Source organism: Heloderma suspectum, chromosome 1 (genome assembly GCF_057233095.1).
Source record: "Heloderma suspectum isolate Gila_16-S chromosome 1, 16-S_ref, whole genome shotgun sequence".
Classification (NCBI taxonomy): domain Eukaryota; kingdom Metazoa; phylum Chordata; class Lepidosauria; order Squamata; family Helodermatidae; genus Heloderma; species Heloderma suspectum.
Genome location: NC_139458.1, coordinates 144,482,558 through 144,504,005, shown reverse-complemented (window position 1 = coordinate 144,504,005; position 21,448 = coordinate 144,482,558). Strand labels below are relative to the sequence as shown.

The 21,448-nt window shown below is 45.9% G+C and overlaps 1 protein-coding gene across 1 annotated transcript; it reads right to left on the bottom strand.

Annotated features, from left to right (window-relative positions):
* Positions 1–654: 654 nt before the first annotated feature.
* On the bottom strand, positions 655–19,903 carry LOC146358252 (C-X-C chemokine receptor type 2-like). Its single transcript, XM_084806260.1, has 2 exons — positions 19,823–19,903; positions 655–2,900 (listed from the first exon to the last, which is right to left on the bottom strand). Exon 2 carries the CDS (start codon positions 2,877–2,879, stop codon positions 1,800–1,802), a length of 1,080 nt encoding a protein of 359 aa, XP_084662386.1. The 5' UTR covers positions 2,880–2,900; positions 19,823–19,903; the 3' UTR covers positions 655–1,799.
* Positions 19,904–21,448: the final 1,545 nt, after the last annotated feature.

Genomic DNA, 21,448 nt, shown 5'->3' with positions numbered 1-21,448 from the left:
TTGCCAGCGTTGAAGTAAAATTCCACAACCAGTCAACCTGCGTACATGGAGCGGGGAGAGGCACCATCTTGTCTTTCCCTTGGGCCAGCTCTGGGAAACATCCAAAGATACACACCTGATTTCTCCCTAAGCTTTCTTCGTTAGGCAGTGTAGTCTAATTTAGAGGGACTAAACTTCTTGCTCTTGTTAAGGGGTTAGGAGTCAGAGCTTTTTCACATGAGGCATTTATTGTGTGTTCATGATTCCTCCTTACTCACAGTTGTTCACAGGTTCTGTGGATGACGTCAAGATCCTCCAGTTTCACTTTTGTTTTTTAAGAGCACTTTGCAGGAGTGGGTTTAGAATGGGGAAAATGGGGTATTATTTCTGAAAGCAAAAGAAAAGGTATTTCCCTGCTTGTATAATTACAGTATTCTGCTATAGCACAGCAGCAGGTTATGTAGCAGAAAGCAGAAAAGGAAAAGATTTTTGTGTAGAGCTCGGATCTCAATTCTGTGATGAAACCCAAAGCAGACACAGCGATTAACAGCCTTGTGTAGAAAAGCTTGCTGCTGACCTACTGCAAATCACCCACTGTAGATCACCGGTAGATCATGATCTACCCTCTGGCTGCCCTTGTTCTCTACATATAAAAAATAGAAGATATATGCAATAGAAAATGCAGAAGTCTTTATTAAGTGATCCAATAAGAGAAATCACCTCATTTAGTACCTGTGAGATAACATGTCTATATAGCATCTGTCAGGCCTTCCAATTCAGCACAGCTATCCACAACATAGTCAGTGTCCCTGTGGAATAAACAGATACTTTCTCCCTGAGATGTCTGGCATCCAAAGCCATGCAGACTGCAGAATCACACTAGGCCCTCAGTGGTCTCTGTCTGACAGTGGACATGTGGAAAACCACCAATCCAGGCAGAACCTGTGTTAACACCTCTGAATTGTGAGAAACAGATCCACTAGGTGAGTGCATCCAGTCACTCGACTGACTATTGCCTATATCCAGCATGGTGGAAACAATTCCTTGTGCCAAATATACATGCATCCATACATACATATGCATTGACTTAAACACAGTTGCAAGCATAAGCTTACAGCAAAATCATATCTTCATCATAATATGCAAACATATTTAGTTTTAAATATGAAAAAGTCAGATGCATCTAAAACAAAAAAGATTAAACACTAGAGAGGGAATTATTATTACATTTGCGAGCTCCCTCTATATTGTATTCTTTAGTTAAGCTCAAATGAAAATGACAACTACCTCCACCCAAATTTCTGTCAAGAGAGTCTACTATAGACAGAAAGGATGGAGAAGGACAGGAGACCCTTTGTTGTTGTTGTTGTTCAGTCGTTCAGTCGTGTCCGACTCTTCGTGACCCCATGGACCATAGCACGCCAGGCCTTCCTGTCCTGCGCTCTCTCCCGGAGCGTGCTTTAGGTATAATTAATAAGACTACATTCTCTCTGTGTTGGATCATGGGCAGACTTCTTGATTCAAAATACACAGTCTCCTGTTGTTTGACAATTATGATTGCTGAAGTACAGTAGTTAACATGAACTTGTTCAGATTATTTGGATAGGAAAAGCCCTTCTTGGTAGAGAACAATCATATTTGCTTTTGTGAGAAGCAGGCAGGAATCTTCTCATGGCTACAGTTGGCAGCTACAGGTCCTGAAGCATCTCAGTGTTATCACCTTAGTCTGAATCTTGTAGTCCACTAAGAACTCCACTGTAAGAATAGCTGGACCATCCCTTTAGTGATTGTGTATTGCCTCCCTTCTGCCAGCATGGCAATTACAAGGTCATTGAGGTGTTGCCAGAGGTAGATGAGAAGGAGGACCCCTTCCTATACCGAGTCAGTGTTTCTTTGCTGATGATACGTCGTGTGACCAAGATCTTCAGGAAGCTGTTCCGGAACTTCTGCCCTATAAAGGCATATATGATGGGATTTATGCAGCTGTGAGCAAATCCCAGAATCTCCGTATCTAAAAGGGCTCTATCAATAGCAGCTTGGGGGCCGCAGGTTTTCCCAAAAATGCCAGTCCTCAGCAAGGTATCAGCAAGCAGAGAGATATGGTAGGGCAGCCAGCAGACCAGGAAGACCAGCACCACAACCATTATGACTTTCATGGCCTTCTTTTTTTGGCTGTTCTTGGTCTGGAAGAGCCGGTGCACTGTCACACCATAGCAAAAGAGCATGATGATCAATGGGACAATGAAGCCAAACATTTGCGGCAGGATTCTCAATGCCACCCTCCAGTCTGATGTTTTGTTTCCTCCAATATTCTCATAACAAGACATTCCAGAGGAATTGGGATCCTGGAAAGCCTCACGGAAGTAGATCACAGGGAAGGCAAGGAGGAAGGCGCACAGCCAGATGCCAACGCAGACAAATTTGACCCAGTGCCTCTTCTGAGTGGCTGCCCGAGTAGCGTAAACTATGGCCAGGTAGCGATCAATGCTGATAAAGGCCAACAGGAGGATGCCGCTGTAGAAGTTGACTTCCTTCAGGCCTGAGATGATTTTGCACATGGCAGTGCCAAAGATCCACTCATGAGCTCGGTAAACAGCCCACATTGGCAAGCTGAGTGCAAAGAGGAGATCGGCAATGGCTAAGTTCAGAAGGTAGACGTCAGTAACAGAGCGGTTCGCCTTGTTGTAGGTGACCACCAGCACCACCAGGGAGTTGCCCAGCAGGCTCACAAGGCATACAAGGCCATAGATGAATGCCACGGCATAACTGAGCCCAGTTGTCATACTCTCACTTCTGCAGGGTGGTGATCCGACACTGCTAAGGTCAAAGGTGAAGTTATCATAACTAAAATTTACTAGGAGATCATCCAGATTCTCATCCAATGTGAACACTTCTCCCATCCTGGAGGTCTTGCTCTGGACCTGTGTAGAGTATGAAGCCAAAATACATGAACACCGTCATTAAAATCAAGGTGATAAATACAAATCTTAAATGGATCAAATCTATTTTTGACTGTGTTAGGAAGACCATTTTGAGTCCCCACAATTCTTGAGTATCTTTAAGAAACATCAACATTGCAACATCTTGCACCCTGATGTTGGGGGTATTATCAGTCAGTGTTATACAATGAAGTGCAGAGCTAAAAAGAACCAAGCAATCATCAAATTCAATTCCCCACTACAACACAAGATGTAATGCCAAATGGTGTGGCCCTTTAAAAAAAATAAAGTATTTAGAATGACAGATAATTACAATGAATTTAAATCTAATTGTTGACAGGGGGTAGTACATTTAACATTTTTCCCTTTACTTTACAGGCAAAAATATACAGTGTACCTCATCTCTGCCAGTTCCCACTGGTTATCTCCGTGTCCTGTCTCCATGGAGAGAGAGACTCAACTCTGCTGCCACTGAGCCCAGAAAGATACAAATCTAGCAGCAGCAGTGGCGGAGAACCCAATGGGCAGGTGCCTTCCTGCCCTGCCCTAACCATCATAGGCACAGTTTAGCACAGTTACTATGCATTTAAGGACCTAACAGAGGAGGTATCATGTTGATTGGGTTGACGTAGAAGGAAATGATCTCAAGACACAAATTCTCACCCTTTTCCTTCACCGTCAGTATTCATACTTTCTAAGAGGCAGGACCCCTTCATGGATCACTGCCTTGTTGTGACAAAGGGGCTTGCGTAACTCAGTGAAGCCATCAGCTATGCCGTGCAGGGCCACCCAAGACGGACAGGTCATGGCGGAGAGTTCTGACAAAATGTGGTCCACTGGAGAAGGAAATGGCAACCCACTCCAGTATTCTTGCCAAGAAAACCCCATGGAACATATCACAAGGCTAAAAGAGATGATGCCGGAAGATGAGCCCCTCAGGTCGGAAGGTGTCCAACATACTACTGGGGAAGAGCAGAGGGTATTTCTAAGTAGCGCCAGAAAGAGTGAAGCGGCTGGGCCAAACCCGAAAGGACACTCAGCTGTGGATGTGTCTGGTGGTGAAAAGTAAATCTGATGCTGTAAAGAACAATATTGTTTAGGAACCTGGAATGTAAGATCATTGAATCAAGGTAAGCTGGAGGTGGTCAAACATGAGATGGCAAGATTGAACATTGACATCTTGGGAATCAGTGAACTCAAATGGACAGGCACAGGCAAATTTAATTCAGGTGACCATCATATCTACTACTGTGGGCAAGAATCCTTTAGAAGAAATGGAGTAGCACTCATAGTCAACAAAAGGGTGGGAAAAGCAGTACTGGGGTACAATCTCAAAAACGATCGAATGATCTCAGTACGAATCCAAGGCAAACCATTCAGCATCACAGTAATTCAAGTCTATGCCCCAACCACTGAGGCCAAAGAAGCTGAGGTTGATCGGTTCTATGAAGACCTACAACACCTTCTAGAACTAACAACAAAAAAAGATGTCCTCTTCATCATAGAGGATTGGAATGCTAAAGTAGGAAGTCAAGAAATAACTGGGATAACAGGCAAGCATGGCCTTGGTGTACAAAATGAAGCAGGACAAAGGCTAATACAGTTTTGCCAAGAGAACACGCTGATCATAGCAAACACTCTTTTCCAACAGCACAAGAGGCGACTCTACACACGGACATCACCAGATGGTCAATATCGAAATCAGATTGATTATGTCCTTTGCAGCCAAAGATGGAGAAGCTCTATACAGGCAGTAAAAACAAGACCTGGAGCTGACTGTGGCTCATGATCATGAGCTGCTTCTTGAAAAATTTCGGCTTAAATTGAAGAATGTAGGGAAAACCACTAAACCATTCAGGTATGACCTAAATCATATCCCTTATGAATATACAGTGGAGGTGAGGAATAGATTTCAGGGATTAGACCTGATAGACAGAGTGCCTGAGGAACTATGGACGGAGGTCCATAATGTTGTTCAGGAGGCAGCAACTCAATCCATCCCAAAGAAAAAGAAATGCAAGAAACCCAAGTGGCTGTCTGATGAGACTTTACAAGTAGCTGAGGAAAGAAGGGAAGCGAATAGCAAGGGAGAAAGGGGAAGATATATCCAACTGAATGCAGAGTTCCAGAGAATAGCAAGGAGAGACAAGAAGGCCTTCTTAAATGAACAATGCAAAGAAATCGAGGAAAACAACAGAATGGGAAAGACTAGAGATCTCTTCAAGAAAATCGGAGATCTCAAGGGAACGTTTTGTGCAAAGACGGGCATGATAAAGGACAAAGAAGGCAGGGACCTAACAGAAGCAGATGAGATTAAGAAGAGGTGGCAAGAATACACAGAAGAACTATACAAAGATGCTGCTGTTAAAGTGCTGCACTCAATATGCCAACACATTTGGAACACTCAACAGTAGCCACAAGACTGGAAAAGGTCAGTTTACATTCCAATTCCAAAGAAGGGCAATGCCAAAGAGTGTTCAAACTACCGTACAATTGCGCTCATTTCATATGCCAGCAAGGTGATGCTCAAAATCCTACAAGCTAGGCTTCAGCAGTATGCGAACCGAGAACTACCGGAAGTACAAGCGGGGTTTCGAAGAGGCAGAGGAACTAGAGATCAAATCGCCAACATTCGCTGAATCATGGAGAAAGCAAGAGAATTCCAGAAAAAAACATCTATTTCTGCTTCATTGACTGCGCTAAAGCCTTTGATTGTGTGGATCACAACAAACTGTGGCAAATCCTTAAAGAGATGGGAGTAGCAGACCACCTTACCTGTCTCCTCAGAAACCTGTACAAGGGTCAAGAAGCAACAGTAAGAACCAGACATAGAACAACCAATTGGTTCAAAATTGGGAAAGGAGTACGACAAGGCTGCATATTGTCACCCTGCTTATTTAACTTATATGCAGAGTACATCATGATAAACGCCGGGTTGGATGAATCACAGGTCGGAATTAAGATTGCCGGGTGAATTATCAACAACCTCAGATATGCAGATGATACTACCCTAATGGCAGAAAGCAAAGAGGATCTAAAGAGCCTCTTGTTGAGGGTGAAAGTGGAGAGTGCAAAAGCTGGTTTGAAACACAACATTAAAAAAACGAAGATCATGGCATCTGGCCCTATCACTTCCTGGCATATAGAAGGGGAAGAAATGAAAGCAGTGACAGATTTTACTTTCTTGGGCTCCAAGATCACCGCAGACGGTGACTGTAGCCATGAAATTAAAAGACGCTTGCTCCTTGGGAGGAAAGCTATGGCAAACCTAGACAGCATAGTAAGAAGCAGAGACATCACCTTGCCAACAAAGGTCCGTCTAATCAAAGCTATGGTTTTCCCAGTAGTAATGTATGGCTGTGAGAGCTGGACTATAAGGAAGGCTGAGCGCCGAAGAATTGATGCCTTCAAACTGTGGTGCTGGAGAAGACTCTTACGAGTCCCCTGGACTGCAAGGAGGTCAAATCAGTCAATCCTCAAGGAAATCAACCCTGAGTGCTCATTGGAAGGACAGATCCTGAAGCTGAAGCTGAACTATTTTGGCCACCTAATGCGAAGAGAAAACTCTCTGGAAAAGACCCTGATGCTGGGAAAGACTGAAGGCAAAAGAAGGGGACGGCAGAGGATGAGATGGTTAGATAGCATCACTGATGCAATGAATATGGACTTGAGCATGCTATGGTCCATGGGGTCACGAAGAGTCAGACATGACTGAACGACTGAACAACAACAACCACAAGAGGCAGGACAAACAGAGATGACCATCTTTCCCTTCATCCCAAAGGACAGGGCAGTGGGAAGAAGTCTCCTCCACTTTCCTTTCACTGGTTCCCACTTCTCTATTGTACAAGACTTAAGGTGGCTGTCACGTTGATCCTTTTGAGTCATTGACTGTATTGCTGCAATGGCATGTACAAAATACTTTTAACTCCTGAATGGGGAGAGGGAGAACAGAAACAGAGAAGCTGAGGCTGGGAAACTGACTAGAAAGTGCATCTAAGGGATCGTGAGCCTAGAGATAGGGTGGATTAAGGAGAGGAGACAGAGCATGTGGCAGGCCAAGAAAGAAGGACCCAACGGCCAAACTGTGTGTGTGTGTGTGTGTGTGTGTGTGTGTGTGAGATTGAATACCCTGGAAAAGGGCATGGCTGGCTGGTTGGCTGGAATTCTGAACAGGAGCACTCCAAACAGCAACAGTTCGTTGCAAGACCCACTTGTATTAAAGTGAATGATAAGAGAATGGCCACTGGAATGCACTGAATTTCTAACCAGTGATTACAATATATTAAGCCAGGGGTGCATAACCTTTTTGTCCCTATCGGCCATATGTGATGCTGACTCAGGGGTTGGGGAAAATGCACATACACATGTGCACACATCCCAGAGATCGGATACAGATTGCTTCTTCCTTGCTGCTAGCACCAACAGGGAAAGAGCGATCGGTATGAGAATTGCTGGAGGAGGGGATTTGGAGGCAGTGGCGAGGGGGTGAGGGCATCTGTGAGGGGCTGCAATTAACAGGTTGTGCACCCCTGCATTTAACCGGTAGTGCCAGTTGCATTTCTTTCCTCAGCCTAACTGCATGGGGTGTTGGCAATTTTCTCCAGAAGGAAATTAGAGAGAGAACAGGGTGGGCAGGGGATAAAAAGAGAGATGTGGATGAAGGAATGGAGAGAGGTGAGTTGGAGAGAATATGTATTTATTGTTCTTCTAATATGTTAAATAATCTGGGGAGGACATTCTTCCCCCGGAACCCTGGTAAATTCTGGTTGTGTAATTGTGTGTGTTATGTGGCTTCTCTTGATCCTTGTGTGTCTCCCTGCTCTGCACTTCTTTATTTTTATTTATTATTAAATTTATTAATTGCCCATCTGGCTGGTCACCCAGCCACTCTGGGCGATGTACAACATACAATAAAACAGTTTAAAACAATAAAATTCTACCATAAAAACATTTTCTAAAATACCTGTGGCACATGGAGAGGTGTTCATAAATGATCTGGAATTAGGAGTGAGCAGGGAAGTGGCCAAGTTTGCTGTGGACACCAAATTATTTAGGGTGGTTAAAACAAACAGGGATTGTGAGGAGCTCCAAAAGGATCTCTCCAAACTGGGAGAGTGGGCATCTAAATGGCAGATGTGGTTCAATGTAAGCAAGTGTAAAATGATGCAAGTTGGGGCAAAAAATCCCAACTTCAAGTATAACCTGATGGGATCTGAGCTAGCAGTGACTGGCCAAGAAAGAGACCTTGGGGTTGTGGTGGACAGCTTGATGGAGATGTCAACCCAGTGTGTGGCTGCTGTAAAAAAAAAGAAAGAAGGCAAACTCCATGTTAGGCATAATTAGAAAAGGCATTGAGAATAAAACTGACAATATCATATTGCCTTTACACAAGTCTATGGTGCGACCACACTTAGAATTCTGTGTACTGTTCTGGTCACCACACCTAAAAAATTAAAAGACGCTTGCTCCTTGGGAGGAAAGCTATGGCAAACCTAGACAGCATAGTAAGAAGCAGAGACATCACCTTGCCAACAAAGGTCCGTCTAATCAAAGCTATGGTTTTCCCAGTAGTAATGTATGGCTGTGAGAGCTGGACTATAAGGAAGGCTGAGCGCCGAAGAATTGATGCTTTCGAACTGTGGTGCTGGAGAAGACTCTTACGAGTCCCCTGGACTGCAAGGAGGTCAAATCAGTCAATCCTAAAGGAAATCAACCCTGAGTGCTCATTGGAAGGACAGATCCTGAAGCTGAAGCTGAAATATTTTGGCCACCTAATGCGAAGAGAAAACTCTCTGGAAAAGACCCTGATGCTGGGAAAGACTGAAGGCAAAAGGAGAAGGGGACGGCAGAGGATGAGATGGCTAGATAGGATCACCGATGCAATGAATATGAACCTGAGCACACTCCAGGGGAGTGCGCAGGACAGGAAGGCCTGGCGTGCTATGGTCCATGGGGTCACGAAGAGTCGGACATGACTGAACGACTGAACAACAACAACAAAGAGCTGGAAAAAGGGCAGAAAAGGGCAGCTAAAATGACCAAGGGGCTGGAGCATCTCCCCTATGACAGAAAGTTACAACAGCTGGGATTGTTTAGCTTGGGAAAAAGGAGGGTAAGGGGAGACATGATAGAGGTGTACAAAATATGCATGGTGTGGAGAATGTGGATAGGGAGACATGTTTCTCCTTCTCTTAAAATACTAGAACCCAGGGTCATCCCATGAAGCTGATTGGTGGGAGAAACTATGGAATTCACTACAACAGGATGTAGTGATGGCCACCAACTTGGATGTCTTTAAATGAGGGTTGGACATATTCCTGGAGGAAAAGGCAATCAATGGCTACTAGTCTTGATGGCTATGTGCTACCTCCCATACCAGAGGCACTGAGCCTACATACACGAGTTGCTGGGGAACATGGGCAGGAGGGTGCTGTTGCACTTGTGTCCTGCTTGTGGGTTCCTGGTCGACAGCTGGTTGGCCACTGTGTGAACAGAATGCTGGACTAGATGGACCCTTGGTCTGATCCAGCAGGGCTCTTCTGATGTTCTTACATGGTGTTAAGTGTGAGACTTCCTAGCCTGCTGCTTTGGTTGTGTCTTCCTCTCTGTGTCTAAGGCACAATCCTATCGGGATAGTTGGCCACCTCTGAAGTCAGAGGCGGCTGCCTATCATACGCAGGGTGGGCGAAGCACATAGGGGATCCTCTCCTCCGTGCTCTGCCTGCCCTGCTTTTGTGGCTAGACGGCTGGTTTCAGCTGCCTAGCTGGGGCATGTCAGAGTGGGAGCGGGGGAGGCTGCGCACTGCAAAGGAAGCTGCATAATCGGCTTCCGCAGTCCCCTCCCCACCCCACCGCTGGGAGCGCCCCCTATTCACCTGCTACGTGCCCGAGTGCAGAGATTGGCAAGAATAGCACCACTTCCAAGGCAGCAGGGGAGGGGAGTGTCATTCCTGGCAACCACTATCAGAGTGCTGGCTTCGACCTCAGTTCCCGGGAACCGAGAAATCCTGTGGCCCCCTAGACACCGTCTAGTGGCCGCAGGATTGCTCTCCCTGTGTGTGTTGGGGGAGGGAGTCACAAGTTCCCAGCTGTGCATTTGTACTCAGAAGTCAGTCTTCCCATATTCAGTGGGATAAAAATGGTATAGGCTCAAGCTGCATTGACTCTGCTGCTGTTCACTTTGTTTTTATTTTGACAATATAGTATCCCTTTTACACTTAATGGTGCTTACTCCCAAGTAAATGCTTTTAGCGTTCGGCGCTCGGCCTTCCTTATAGTCCAGCTCTCACAGCCATACATCTCCTTATCTTTAACCCCTCCCAGTCACCACAGAAAGCTCCTGCTCAGCAACTCACCCGAGGTCGGAGCAACCACTCCAGGTAGAGGAGAGAGAGGGGGAGGGCAGGATAGGAAGAAAGAAAAGCCAAGGATCCACCAGATCCAAAGGCCTCTCAAGCACTTCCCCCACCCCAGCCCAACGGCACCAGACAGGCTCAAAACCCTTCTAGTGGAAAATGCTGCAAAGGAGCAGAAAACACCCCCATCACTCCTCCCAACCTGTTGGCAACAGCCCAGCAGGGCATAGGATTCTCAGAGGCCTCAGAGATCGGAGGCGTCTGTCTAGCAGGCAGCAGAATTGAGTAGAGTTGTCCCCTATGACAATAAAACATCTAAACATTAAAAACCTTACAGTACAATCCTATACATGTGTCCTTAGAAGTAAGTTCCACCGAGTTCAATGGGGCTTACTCCCAGGTACCATGTACCCCAAGACAATGAGAAACTACGATAGAGAATAAAAAGGCGTACTACTTCTCATGCCTCCAAAACATCCTAAGCAGCTTCCATTCCTGTTCAAACGGATGTATTCTGTATCTTCCCTGCTTTACCCCAAAAACCTGTTTAGCTTATGGCTGCTAAATTCCACAATTTAACACACAACTCCTTTAACTGAGGTATTCCCTTTCTTGCTAATATCATATAAAAGAGTAGTTTTTCATTGTTCTTGGGACTGCATCTTTCTGATAAGTTAATAAGCAAATTCTAGAACTTAAACAAATAGTATATTAACAATATGACTAATATTAAACACAATCCTGCAACTAACTCTTTGCCACAGAACAATTCTACCAACAGTGTATACATTCTGTTCTTCCCTTCCTTTGCTTGTAACAAATATTCTGATTACTCACTGATAATCTTAAAAGAGGCATATGCCTTTGAGTTAGAACATTAATTTCCATTTAAAACATATATCCATTCAAATTATTCCAAATAGATTCCCACGTTTCACCTAATGTTCTTTCTCCAAGTCCCATTTTAATCTTAGAGCCATGATGGTGGCTTCATGAAGTGAACTTAATGGGCTGGATACAAACTTAGGGCTTCTCTACTCCAGGCTTTTATCCTGCAATCAAGATTAGTTACTCACTGAAGTGTGCAGGACCTTTACATCAGCGGTCCCCAACCTTTTTGGCACCAGGGACCGGTCTCGTGGAAGACAATTTTTCCACGAACCGGGGGGGATGGTTTCGCTGGTGGACTTTCGGCCACTGGGATGCAAATGGTGTCCACATAGTGGACGCCATTTGCATCCCTGTTCTTTGCAGCCTATTACTTGAAGAACAGGGACGCAAACGGCATCCACTATGCGGACGCCATTTGCATCACAGCAGCTGGAAGTCCGCCAGTGGCCAGAGCCGGCTGGCATCTCTGCAGACTTGCCACAGAGCGGAGCTGGCCAGGGCCGGCGAGGATTCCGGGGGGGGGGGGGAGGGACGGATCACCTCCCCCCCTGCGGACACAAGGTAAGGGGGGTTCCCACACCCCTACGTCAGCCCAGTTCCTAACAGGCCACAGACCGGTACCGGTCCATGGCTCAGGGGTTGGGGACCCCTGCTTTACATGACATCATCAACCTCCAGGGTCTCTCCTGAGCTTTGTGCCCATTTCCATGGCTTTATTTGTAATGGGCAAAATGCACTATTTTTAAATGGCAGTTTGAATCGCTCCGTGTAATTATGGACTTGCACTATAACCACAGCTATACCACAGTGCCATCTAGTAGCTGTATAATGAAACATAGAACTTGCAGACAAAGGAAAGCCCCAGAAAAAGGGGGAAGTGCATGTAAAGGGCTGATCTTAATTCCACAAAGAATCTAGAAGCAGAAATCCTGCTAAAGTTGTGGGGTAAACAGCCTAGTGCAGAGAAGCCCTTAGTCATGCTTAAAGCAGACCCACTGAAATCAATGGTTCTTGAGTTAGTCATAACTAAATTAAGTCTAATTAACTCTTAGCATGACCAAGTCTGGATCCAGCCCAATAAATTCCTGATATTCTTGAATGCCTAGACAGGTGAAATGGTGTGTCAATATTCTCTCTCTCTCTCTCTCCCTCACATGCACGCACGCATGCATGAGGTAATGAGTTCTGAGAAGACTCATCCCCCAATAAAAAAAAAGTTTGGGAACCTTTGCAGTGGAGAAATATTGCCTGCTGTGAGGGCCACTTCACTCGGGCCATTTCCCCTACACAATAATAACCATCTGTGAGAAGCTGTTTGCGGGTCATCATACAATCCCGCAGGTTTTGCTGACTGCAAAGCAAGAAAAACCTACAAGTTTGGGCTAGTTGAACAGAATTGAGAGGAATCAGGACAAGGGCTCTTTAAATGGCTTGAGGATTCTGAGAAAGGAGAAAGAAAGAAGAGGCATAGCAGAAGCAAAGGATAAAAGCCTGAATGCTAGAAGCACAGGAGGGAGAGAAGAGAGACAAAGCAGGACTAAACAGACTCAAGAGGACTGGCTGGAAGAAACAACAAAAACAGAACAGAAGGTACAGAAAGGGGTAGTAGGAAGAGAAAGACACCAGCTAGCTCACTAGAAGGCCAAACACTGAAGCAGATGACCAGCTGCTGGGATTTGTAGGAGAGACCTTTCAGTATGGACAGCAGTGGACAAATAGAATGAGTGGATAAGAAAAGACTTACCCACTTCTACAACAAACTCCGTGCCAAATCAACCTGACCCTACAACTACTTACTGATGGTTTACATCACTACATAGCCACTCTTTCTGATCCTGCAAATACTTACATGTGTTGCTCCATTGGCATTCACTTTGGGTCTGCAGCCACTTACCTCACTCAGTGAGGATTTATCTTGATCCTGCAGATACTTACATGTATTGCCCACAGACATTCAACCTGGTCCTGCAGCTACTTACTAGTATTGCTCTGGAAGCTTTCCACCTTATCCTGCAACTACTCATATAGCTCCCTAAGAAGTTATTCTGATCCTGCAATACTGGATTTGAATGATCCTGTGCATAACAAGAATTAATAAAGTCTAAACTTGCTGTAAAAACTAAGCTTCAACATTAAAAAAAACTAAGATCATGGCATCTGGCCCCATCACTTCCTGGCATATCGAAGGGGAAGAAATGGAAGCAGTGACAGATTTTATTTTCTTGGGCTCCAAGATCACCACAGACGGTGACTGTAGCCATGAAATTAAAAGTCGCTTGCTCCTTGGGAGGAAAGCTATGGCAAACCTAGACAGCACAGTAAGAAGCAGAGACATCACCTTGCCGACAAAGATTCGTATAATCAAAGCTATGGTTTTCCCAGTGGTAATGTATGGCTGTTACAGCTGGACTATAAGGAAGGCTGAGCACCGAAGAATTGATGCCTTCAAACTGTGGTGCTGGAGAAGACTCTTACGAGTCCCTTGGACTGCAAGTAGGTCAAATCAGTCAATCCTAAAGGAAATCAACCCTGACTGCTCATTGGAAAGACAGATCCTGAAGCTGAAGCTCAAATATTTCGGCCACCAAATGTGAAGAGAAAACTCCCTGGAAAAGACCCTGATGCTGGGAAAGATTGAAGGCAAAAGGAGAAGGGGACGGCAGAGGATAAGATGGCTAGATAGCATCACCGATGCAATGCCTATGAACTTGAGCACACTCTGGGAGAGAGCGGAGGACAGGAAGGCCTGGCGTGCTATGGTCCATGGGGTCACGAAGAGTCGGACACCACTTAACGGCTGAACAACAACAAACTTGCTGTATGTGTGTTTTTAAGTTGTTCTTTTGCAGTGAAAGCTGAAGGAAGTTACATATCCCCACTAATGGAGGGGACATCCCTTGTGACACCATTCTATATGTACTATGTAGGGGAGAGATGTATAACTGTGTACCTTGTACACCATCATGTGTGAAAACAGATAAAATGTTTATTGTTCCGTGATTGGTTCTAAACATCTAAGACCAAGGCAAAAGATACGCATGTCATTTTTATTTTTATTCTTTGCCTGTATAGAGGATTTGTCAGTGTACAGATGAAACTTCATGTGTGAAGCAGCCCTTGCTTTACAGCTATGTTGGGAAATATGTGTCAACTTGGTTGCTTTTGCTCTCATTGTAATAGGAAGTGTGAGGACACCCCTTTCCCAAGATGTAGTTATGGCATGTTTGCTTCAGGAGGTCTGCAATACAAGTCTCATTTCTACTGTCTGCAGTACTACACAAAATGTAACTGTAAAGTGAGGGCTGGCTGGTTCACATGTGACTTTTTCCCATGCTGACACCTCCTCTCTGATTTAGGGCTGGGAAACATCCAGTGTGGGAGGGGTCACTCCAAAATCTTGCCTTTGCATGGATATTCAAAATCTAGATCAACTATTTTGTGTGTAAAGAAAAGTCAGCAAATAAAGAGGTGATATTTTCCCTAAACTCATGGTGTTGATGGTGAGTCCGATACAGATTTAGACCACGGGCTTTTCTACACAAGGCTGTTAATCCGCTGTATCTATTTTTGGTTTTGTCGCAGAATTGAGATCTGAGCACTGCATGAAGAGCATTTCCTTTCCTGTTTTTCTGCTACATAACCTTCAGGTGGTGCTGTGCTATAGAGAATAGTGCAAATACACAAGTAGGAAACCAGTTTTCTTTCACTTTCAGAAATAATACCCCATTTTCACTGCTCTAAAATAACCCACAAAAGCACTCTTAAAAAAAAAAACAGAAGTGAAACTGGAGGGTCACAACATTGTCTAAAGAACCCGTAAACAACTGTGAGTAAGGAATCACAGGTGCACAGTAAATGCCTCATGTAGAAAAGCTCTTAGTAAGCTGCTGGAAAGAGGGGCTGTAAATGGTGACAGCTAGCAAGAGAAAGCAAATGAGGGGTGCTGCAGCCAGTGGGGTGGATTTTGAGTTGAATGTTACATTTTGAGCAAGAAGCTTATCATTGGCTTCTGAGGCGTTGAAGGATAGGAGGTCTGTTTTTCATCATCACATTTAGGCAGGTCAGCTACCTAGAATAAATGACATGCCTGTTTTAGCCCCACATCCTCTTTCCCTGCCTTCTACCCTTTCCATCCCTGCCAGTAGGCGCAGTGTCTTAGCAGAACCTCAAGGATGGAAAGAGGGGGAGAAAAGTCCATTTGTGCTTTGCTAGCCTCATCGCTAAAGAGGGCAGCCTCTTCCCTTGCTGCCCACCCAAAGAGTCCCCTGCCCCAACTGTGCCGGCTCTGTACAAGCCTTGCTTTCGGCCAGCCTTCCTCAAACTGGTGCCCCTCCAGATGTGTTGGACTCCAACTTCCATCAGCTCTAGCCAGCTTGACATGAGCTCATCACCTAGGGAGGGCTTCAGTGCTGCTGCTGTGTTCAAGACCTTGGCCAGATGCAGGGCAGCAGAAGGCAGGCAGCAGCTTTCACATAGAACAGGGGACCCCAACCTTTTTGGACCTGTGGGCACATCTGGAAATTTGAGAAACTACTGTGGACACCACCACAAAATGACTCCCAGGGAGGATGTGGCTAATCACATAATGGCTGCCATGGGAGCCTGGATACTCAAAAGAGGTGGGGGAAGAGAAAGAGCAAGGCTAGAGACTAGAAGGGAGGAGGAAGGGAGGGGAAAATAGCAAGGCAAAGGGATAAAGGGAGAGAAAGAACAAGACTAGAGATGGAGGGGGGAGAAACAGCAAGATAAAGAGATGGGGGAGAAACAGTCAGGCTGGAGGCTGGAAGTGGAGAGAAACAGCAAGATAAAGGGGTGAGTGGGAGAGAAAGAGCAAGTCGAGGGGCTAGGAAGGGAGGGAAAGGAGGCTCAGGATGGGGAGAAGGACAAATAGTGAGGAAAGGGGTTGGGTGGAGAGACATAGCAAGGTTAGAGGCTGGGAACAGAGAGACAGAACAAAGGGGATAAGTCTGTGTGGACCGAAGAAGATTGAGCGAGGCCAGGAAGCAACCTGCCTGCTGAACATCTGATCAGCGGCAGGTTTAGGAACAGGAAGGAGTGCCTGGTGCCCTAATGTTTTTCATGTTTTTTCAAGGGGGTGGGAGAGCTTTGTGGGCACTATTAGAGGTCCCTACAGGCACCATGATGCCCACAGGTACTGCGTTGGGGACCCTGATCTAAAAGCTGCCTCTTTTCTCTTCAGGAAAGAGGGGTTTGGGCAAGGAGGATATTAAAGTACCCATAATTAAATTCTGATGAAAAGTAGGTCCTCTCTTTCCAGTGCAGAAGGCCTACACACCTACACTCAGTCTCAGTCTCTCTCTCTCTCACTCTCTCTCTCTCTCTCACACACACACACACACGTCCATGTAATGGGGTATGGAAATGATGAGAGATTAAAACAAAATCTCTCGTCAGAAGTATTGGGGGCAGGGGGATCGATTAAGCCTTATTCCCGAATATGGCAATAATTTCTTAAAAGCCAAAATGCGGGGTGGGTGTAAGTCAGGACCAGAGACCAGGGCAGGAATGCTCCCAGCCCTACCTGAAGATGCCGGGATTGAACTCGGGACCTTCTACAGACAATGCAGATGCTTTACCACCGAGCAATGGTCACTCCCCAGCTAGCACTTTTACTCTGGGGTAAGTGCAGGAGAACCAATGTGGATCAGGACCCTAGTGTTGAGTAGGGGGCTTTAACCCTTTCCCCTTCCACTATGGGCCCAGTCTTGATCAGGGTTCCCACACCTGCCATTTCTCTTGCAAAATGATGCTCCTTTTGCGTCACGGATAGCAATCGGGCCAGCCTCACAAGCATGCAGGCTGACCCAGAAGCAGCACTGGAATGGCCAGCTGCCATCACCGGGGAGGCCCACTCACAAGTGAGCACACACAAAAGGGGGAGGCTGGTGGCTGCACAAGTGCCACCATCAGGGGGCCCAAGTGGTGGCGGGCACCGGGGATGGGCCCAGGCAAGGCCCTGCCAGAGCACGCGGGCCCCAGTTAGAGCTCTGGTATGCCAAGCACTGATACCAGGCCTGATAAAGCAGTGTGGCGATAGAGTCATTGCTTGCCTCAAAACCACCCCTCTTCTTTAAAGATGGAAACATAGTGCTAAGGTGATCTAGACTTGGGGGGCTGGGGGCAGGTTGCCTCCCTTTTCCATTGTTTTCACGTGCAAAATTCAGATGTTTTGCAGTCTAAGAAAAGATGGATAAGTCATGGGGAAAAAAACAGGATAATAACCATTTGATTATGGGCTTCATCACACAAGGCTAAAAATCCTGAAATTTACCAGGGCTTCTGCCTCCAGAATCTTTGTAGGATTAGATTGGGTCCTTTCCACATGGCATTAAAAAAAAAAAAAAACTACTAAACTTCTGTGTGTTTCATTACAAAGCCACTAGGCGGTACTGTTGTTTTATTTGCAATAAAAGCGACTTTACCCTCATTTATATCCACTCCATGGTAGGAGGAGGGAAAATGCTGGACTTTCGTCGTCATGGAAAACAAGGCAATAGAGCTCACAAAGAGCGGGACATTCTCTGGAGGAGGGCTGCGTTGTGTACAGGACCCGCAAACTCCTATGAGTAGGCAATCTACATTGCAGGATAAAAGCCCAGTGTGAAGGAGCCTTATGTGGGTGCCGCATAAAAATGGCTGAAGAGAGACAATTCCAAAGGAATTGCCTAGTGGGGAAGCACATACACCCCTCTGTAGAAATCCTGTGATTAGGTGCTATTTTGCCCTAAACTCCATTTTGTTCTGTTGCCAGTACATTTGTTACACATAGTCACTTACTACAGAGTAACGCAAGAGAGCTGTGTGCATCGCTGTGGTTCTTCTGCAAAACAGTGCAGGACACGGGATAATGGGCTCAAGTTACAGGAAGCCAGATTCCGGCTGAACATCAGGAAAAACGTCCTGACTGTTAGAGCAATACAACAATGGAACCAATCACCTAGGGAGGTGGTGGGCTCTCCCACGCTGGAGGCGTTCAAGACGAGGCTGGACAGCCATCTGTCAGGGATGCTCTGACTTGGATTCCTGCAATGAGCAGGGGGTTGGACTCGATGACCTTGTAGGCCCCTTCCAACCCTACTATTCTAGGATTCTATGACTCTGTGATTCTGGGTTAGGTATGCTGCAATGTCTTAAGAAAAACTCCTGCAGCATGTTGTGATGCCAGGCTACATTGTGTAGATCTGACAGTCTCCAAGCCGTACAAAATGCATACTGACACTCATATGGAGGCCCAGCTGCTTCTTGAATACCTGGCAATGATATCCTTTATAAACAGTTGCTCTGCTCTAGAAATAGCTGTTCATTCCTGCCAAGCAAAGGATGCTTGTACTGTTACCTGCCCCTTCCCATGAAATAATGGCAGCATCCCTTTGCCTTCCTCTGGCTTTCCCAGTCAAAATTTAAATTGTAAACTCTTTGAGGGCAGGGACCTGTCTTTTTTATTTATGAAAGGTAAGGTACCATGCATGCACACTGAGAAAATTGTATTAGTGATATCTTCTAGTCTCATCACCTATCACAGCAGGGGTGGGAACCTGTGGTCCTCCCAATGTTGGACTACAGCTCTCATCATCCCTAACATTGACCATGCTGGCTGGGGAGGATAGGAGTTGGAGCCCAACAACGTCTGGAGGGGCACAGGTTCCCCACTCCTAAGCTGCAGGATCCCTCTCTAAACAACGGTTCCACCTCAGAAGTCAATCCGTATCAGCACCAGATTTAGGATTATTTACAACATAAACAGCTACCCCACCTCAGAGATGGTGACACCCATCAGGCGCATGACTTTGCATTGTACATGAACCATTTCATTAGACATGTTTGTGTGTGTGTGCTTCTAATTATTATCTACATTTGAAGTTTTGCTTCTCAGTTTAATGATAAAGTATTATCAGCACAATAATATGAATATACTATGATATCTAATCAGGGTTTTAAAAATGTATCATGTAATATTTTATACAAAATAATATTTCATAAGATTGAATATGTAGAAAGATTGCATTCCCATATAATATGAAGTGAAGCCTGCTCTGTGGAATGTCTAACACTTAGCAACGTGCAACACAGAGGAATCTTTGCAATGTCCAGGAATGATCACTCCATCAAAATGATGTAGCAGCTCAACTTCCATCTTCTGTGCTTTTCAACAATTGCACTTGGAGGTGCAGAGGGAGTACGTTTACAACCTTGGTACTCTTGAATACGAAGTTGTTTATATTAATCCATTGGACCTAATATCTTACTGCATTATTATTTTCCTCATCCTCAGCCCTGCTCTTGTGGAAAGGCAGCCAGGGTCAGGGTCAGCCCTGCCATTAGGCGGAGTGAGGGGATCACCTCAGGCGTTGGGTGCTGGGGGCAGTGGTGGCAGCCTGCTGGCCATTCCTCCTGAACTCCCCAGCTGCTTCCTGCTGTTGGAGGACAGGGCCGTGTAGGCCACACACCTTGTCCTGGACCCCCTAAACTACCCCGCTGCCTCAGGGGTGGTGGAGGACGCTATCCCATCCCCAGGGTTGAGGTAAGATTCAGCTGCCAGTCCAGCTGGCTTCTGTAAGAGGAACGGGCAGAGGGCACCATCTTGTCCTTCACCTCAGGCTGCAAAATGGCTCAGGCCAGACACCATCCACTTACCTGCCTGCTCTGGAGAATCCTCCGGACAGCACAAAATGTGATGCTGAAGGTTCGACTTTTCTAGGAGGAAGTGGCCCTTGCAAAAGCGCACAGGGAAGAACACAAATGCCTCTTTTGTATTACCTCAGAGGCTGGTGGAGGAAGAAGACAACAGGAAACTACTCACACAGCAATCAGTGCAGCAAGTGAAGAGCCCTGCTGGATCAGGCCAAGGGTCCATCTAGTCCAGCATTCTGTTCACATAGTGGCCAACCAGATGCCCATGGGAAACTCACAAGCAGGACATGAGTGCAACAGCACCCTCCCAACCATGTTCCCCAGCAACTCATGTACACAGGTATGCTGCCTCTGATACTGGAGGTAGCACAGAACCATCAGGACTAGTAGCCTTTGCTAGCCTTCTCCTCCATGAATTTGTCTAATCTCTTTTTAAATCCATCCAAATTGGTGGCTGTCACTACATCTTGTGGAAGTGAATTCCATAGTTTCTCCCACCGGTCAGCTTTATGGGATGACCCTGGGTTCCAATATTATGAAAGATGGAGAAAAATGTCTCCCCATCCACTTTCTCTACACCATGCATAATTTTGTACACATCTACAATGTCTCCCCTTACTCACCTTTTGTCTAAGCTTAACAGTCCCAGACGTTGTAACCTTTCCTCATAGGGGAGTTGCTCCAGACCCTTACTCATTTTAGTTGCCCTTTTCTGCTCCTCCTGCGTTGTAGATTCCCGAACAAAGGTGGGAATCAAAAAGCTAGTGGGATGAGGGGTGGAGTACGCAAAATGCTGTCCCTGGGGAATTGTTGTCCCTGGAGGGAAAGGGACTGCTGGCAGTCAGGGATGGATCAGCTCAATCAACTGTAGGATAGTCCTCAGTGTGAGCGATTAGTTCAAGCGGAGCCTGTAGCAGACTAGGATTAGTATCATTTTCTACATCAATTACATACCAAGACTGGGAAAATGAAAAAAGGATAACATACCGGGAAGCTAAAGGCTCCAGCAAACTGGGTGCCAATAAAATGTCCTGCAAAAGTGGCTGTCTGGAGAAAAACAGCCCCATTTCTGTATTTGAAGGATGAAACATTTCCATTAATGCTGTGTCACACTGAAAATGCAAACACTTTAATCAGGATTTTCCCACCCACTTTTAAGTCAACAGAAGGGGCATAAAAGGGGAATCGACAAATTCATCAAGGAGAAGGCTCTCAGAGGCTACTGGCCATGATGGCTACATGCTACCTCCAGATCAGAGGCAGCAGGGCCCTGAGTACCTGTCTCTGGGGAGCAACAATGGGACAGGGCATGTCCCGCTTGTGGGCTTCCCCTTGCTTGGCCATTGTGGGTAAGAGAATGCTGGACTAGATTGGTCTCTGATTTGATCCAGCCAGGCTCTTCTTATGTTCCTAAGACACTTTGCTCCTAGGAGGAGGCACTGTTCTCTGTTTAAGCAGAAAGTGACAGCCACAAGACAGAGGCTTAGACCAGAAAGAGACACCCAGGAGACATGAGCATTGAAAGCCATGTGCGTTGACATGCACTATATAAAGCAGTGGCTCTCAGGGTATAAGCATGGAGAGTTTGGAACTGTATCTTTATGTCTCAGTTTGCTGAGAATGTCAACT